The 4,725-nt window shown below is 47.4% G+C and overlaps 1 protein-coding gene across 1 annotated transcript; it reads right to left on the bottom strand.

Moving 5' to 3' along the window:
- Positions 1–455: 455 nt before the first annotated feature.
- LOC130511188 (uncharacterized) lies at positions 456–1,385 on the bottom strand. Its single transcript, XM_057008065.1, has one exon. It carries the CDS (start codon positions 1,383–1,385, stop codon positions 456–458), a length of 930 nt encoding a protein of 309 aa, XP_056864045.1.
- Between the last annotated feature and the right edge of the window lie 3,340 nt (positions 1,386–4,725).

Below are 4,725 nucleotides of genomic sequence, written 5' to 3'. Positions count from 1 at the left end.
TGTTAAGGTCCGTGAAGTCGATACAGACTCTCCACTTCCCATTATTCTTGTTCACGACCACCACATTAGCTAGCCATTCGGGGTATTGTACCTCTCGTATGAACCCGACATCAAGTAGATTCTTGACCTCTTCGTTGATAATTTCGTCCCTTTCAGGGGCGAACTTCCTCCTTTTTCTGCCTGACAGGGGGATGCATTGGATCTACTTGAAGTTGATGCATAATGACGTCGGGATCAATTCCGTACATGTCTTCATGGGACCAAGCAAAGTAGTCGGAGTTGGATCTTAAGAAGTCGACCAATCTCCTCCTCAGCCTTTCTAGGAGCTTGGAGCCTATCTTCAGGCTTCGACCCAGGTTTCCTTCTACGAGTGGAACCTCATCCATCTCCTCCACTTCCGGTTCTTTGGTATGCGGGACCGGAAGCTTCTTCTGTAATTGCTATAATACCTGGGTCTATCCCTTCAGGGTAGTCTGGTAGCAAGACCTGGCATTTTCCTGATCTCCCTTGACCGCCTTAATGCCCCGGGGAGTTGGAAATTTAACCAGTTGATGCAGAGTCGAAGGTACGGCTCCCATGTCGTGGATCCAAGGCCTTCCTAGTATCACGTTATACGATGAAAGGCAGTCGACGACTAGGAACTTCGTGGCCTGGTTTATCCCCTCGGCGTATACTGGGAGAAGGACCTCTCCTAAGGTTTGCTTTACTTCTCCGCTGAAGCCTACAAGAGGGGTCGCTTTTCTCGTTAGGGCCTTAGGTTCTAACCCTAGATTGGCGTAGGCTGAGTGGAAGATAATGTTACTAGATCTCCCATTGTCCACCAGTATTCGCTTGACCAAGCAGTTCGCTATGGTAAGTGAAATAACAAGGGAGTCGTGGTGAGGAGCTAGGACCCTCTCCTGCTCCCTTGCGGTGAAGCTGATCTCATCTGTTCCTAGGAGTAAGCGCTTAGGACCCTCGGCTTCTTGACTGTTTCTGGCGTTGCGAGTGCTTCTCTTGGCAGCAGCACTGCTGATTCCGCTTACTTCTGATCTGCCTGAGATGACATGGATCACCCGGTCTTGTTGTTGTGGCAACGCGGGAGCCGCTTCGGTAGGAAGACCAGGACCTTCTTTATTTAGAAGGTTCTTGGCCTTATCCGAGAGGAACTCTCTCAGGTGGCCTTTCTTTAGAAGCTCGGCGACTTCTATCTTCAGGGCTATACAATCCTCTGTAGTGTGGCCATGATCACTATGGAACTCGCACCATCGCTTGGGGTTTCGGTTAACCTTCGAGGCCTTCATCTTAGGAGGCCACTTGACTTGAGGACCCATTTGTTGTAGGACTCCGATCAGCTCCGGCTTTGTTATCGCAAGATGAGAGATATCGGGCCATGTGGAAACCATCATTCCTTCGGATCTAGGCAAAGGACGATTTTGATATCTGCCCCTGCCTGGATTGCTAGTCTCCCTAGCTGATTTGGGATGAAAGGACTCATCGCGTTCGTTCCTAGTTGGCTTTGAGGACTTCTGATCATGCTTCGGGTAGGCCTTGGCCCTACTTCCTACATCTTACTCCCACCTTACTTGAGCCCAAGCACTAGACAATACATCTTCCATAGTCATGCACTTGTATTTGGTCAGCTCCTTGTAGAGATCTCCCTCCGGGAGCAGGCCCCGCTTAAAGGCTGAGATAGCCGTATCAGCGTTGCATTCGAGAATAGCCACCTTCTCTTGGTTGAAGCGTGCTATGTAAGAACGCAGGGGTTCGTTCCTATACTGGAGGACTTTATAGAGATCATCTGATTTTTTCTCTAGGTTGCGGCTACTAGCGAATTGCTCCACAAACTTGTCGCTAAGGGCTGCAAAGGACCTGATTGACTTGGTAGGGAGATTGATGTACCATTGAAGAGCTGGACCGGTCAAGGTTGACCCGAATCCCTTGCACATGGTAGCTTCTTGTGCCTCCCGGGGGATTGCTACGGCTAGCAGGCATTGCTTGTATTGAGCCACGTGATTGTCGGGATCTCATGTACCTTCATACATCTTTATGCCCGGGAAGGAAAACTTGCGTGGCATCTCTACCGAAGCAATCTCTTCCACGAAAGGTGTATCGGAATAGGACACTGGATTGCTCCTCCGGATAGGGGGAGCTACCCCTTGAACCCTTTCTACCATAGATTGAATGGTGCCGAACCTTTCGGAAACCACTCTTTCTAGATAGGCAGCTAGAGCCGGGTTTGAGATCTTCATCCAGCAAAACGACATCGTCCATCGATCGACATCGCCAGCATCACATCGATCGATATTGACCCAGACAACTTAAAGGACAAAATCAGAATTTCACCGATTAGGGCAACAGATGGGTATATAAGGTTGTCAACACCAGCCACGAAATTTCAAACTTCAACAACTTTTACCCAGCAGCTTCCAGCAACTAGCAACATAACTATGGATGACTGCAACACCAAGAACAATCGATCCAACCCTGCAGCTAGACGATCACCATCGATCGCCACCATCACTGCACCATCGATCGATGCCCTTACCAGAGCTCAATCTCGATTTCATGATCCATATGATATCAGGAATGTTTCACTAACACCTGATGAATTTGGTATTTTCAGGAACACAGATGGCTTTGCAAGAGCAATGGATGGAAGAGTTCTGCACATAACCAGAGAAGACATAGCAGACATCCTTCAAGTTGCCAATGGACCAGAAAACATGTTCACACAGCAACGTGGCAATCCCGACATCCTAGCTCACATCCAAGACAACCACCACGTCACCATGAGAGAGGATACAGTTCCTCAAAGTTTCGGTCAATCCAGGAGTTCACCATCGATCGATATCATTTCATCACCATCGATCGACGGCGAGTTACCCAGATCGATCGACAGAGCAAGAGTCAGATCGCCCGACAGACGTTTGGATTTTGGACGACGTGTCTTTGATTCCAACGGATCCAGAAGATTCAAATTTGGTGTCCACAGAGATGAGTTTGGACATGCTAGAGGAGTTGATGGTGAAATCATCCATGTTACCAAGGAGCACATAAGGAGAATCCTGGAGAGAGCATCTTTTTTTCACAGGGGTTGCTTACGCCTTCCAGAACACACACGCCCTTACCATGCATACATACCACCACCAGTACCCTACAGTAGAGAGGAGATAGATGATATGGTGACTGATGTATGGAGAGCTCAGGCAGACCTTGAGGCAGACTTTCACACATTGGTGGAAGATACTTTCCAACCTTTGGATAGCAGCTATGAAGCTCTCCAAAGTGAAATGGCAGTGCTAAGAATGGAGATTGAGAGCATTAGAACCATGCTTGAGAAGGAAGCTACTCCACCTGTATGGATTGACACAGCACCTGCACCATCGATCGACATCGGCAAGACTACATCCAAGGACCAACTAGAATGTTCATCACCTAAAAGAAATGAATAGGAGATTGCTTACATTAATACACGGATTGGAGACGTCTACAGCCCTCTCAACAACAATGTCGAATGGTTAAGCAAGGGATTGATCTGCTACAGAAAGAGTTGGCATCAATTCGCGAGAAAGGTCAGGCTCAGAATGCTACTGTTCCGTCGATCGACACAAACTCTTCACCATCGATCGACACAAGGTTCACAGCAATGGAGGATAGGATGAAATCATACGAGGAAAGGCAAAATCATTTAAGTTCACCTATCATGCGATACCTGGATACATTGTAACAACAGCTGAACGAGTTACAACAAGACATTGGCATAGTTCAAGATCATCTTGGTCTTCGTGACAGAAACGTGACATCGATCGACAGGCCTAGACCCATATCGATCGACAGGCCTAGACCCATATCGATCGACATCGAGCCACCACCAGCAAAGAGAGCATGCACAGCAGCAAAAGTTGATCAGATCAAGCATGAGCTATACGAAGCTATGAATTCTATTTAGGAGAGACTCAACGGAAGAAGTGATGACTTTGACGACACTGTCAACGAACGAGTAAACAACCTATGCAGAGCTACTCGACAGCTGAAGACTGAGATACATGCTATACAGTACCAAGGACAACCTTCAGAATCGATCAACACAGTTAACACTGGATCGACCGACATAACGCCCAGCAAAACGACCGATGCACATTGATGCGGTCATCAAACCAGTGGTCGAACCAGAGGTCAACCAACCTGTCCAAACCGGCAACTTTGGAGGTACCAGCGACAGAGGTCCAGTCACAAGCAAATATCTAAACAACCAGAAGGTCTTTTATCATGAATCCAATTCTCCTAGAAGGCTAACTCATCAAGAATTCACTGAGAGTTGGAATTACAAGAAAAGCTTCACGGAGGAAGAAGTTATGAATTTTACAAACCGGAGGTTCCCCAGCCCATCCATCTGCGGGTACCCGACTTTTGAAGGCGATTCAAGCCCAATGAAGAAGCAGCCTGAACCAAAGCCAATCATAGGATTCAATAGGGATCTCTCATATTTCCAGAAAGCCCAATATCAGGAGAAATTGCCACCGAAATCAGGAGTTATGCCCAATATGCCAAAACCGGTCAAACCAGTTCTACACTTGCCTCAATTGGAAGCTAACCGGTTCAATCAGCTTCAAACCAGACATTGGCGTCCAGGAGATCATTCCAACCAATCAGGAGGTATTCCAGAATTCCTTAGCTACACCAGAATCCAGGAGATCAGTTGGTTCAATGAAGACTCGCTTAAATCAAACCGGAGCTATTTAT

Source organism: Raphanus sativus, chromosome 4 (genome assembly GCF_000801105.2).
Source record: "Raphanus sativus cultivar WK10039 chromosome 4, ASM80110v3, whole genome shotgun sequence".
Lineage (NCBI taxonomy): Eukaryota > Viridiplantae > Streptophyta > Magnoliopsida > Brassicales > Brassicaceae > Raphanus > Raphanus sativus.
This window is presented reverse-complemented; position numbering and strand designations above follow the sequence as displayed.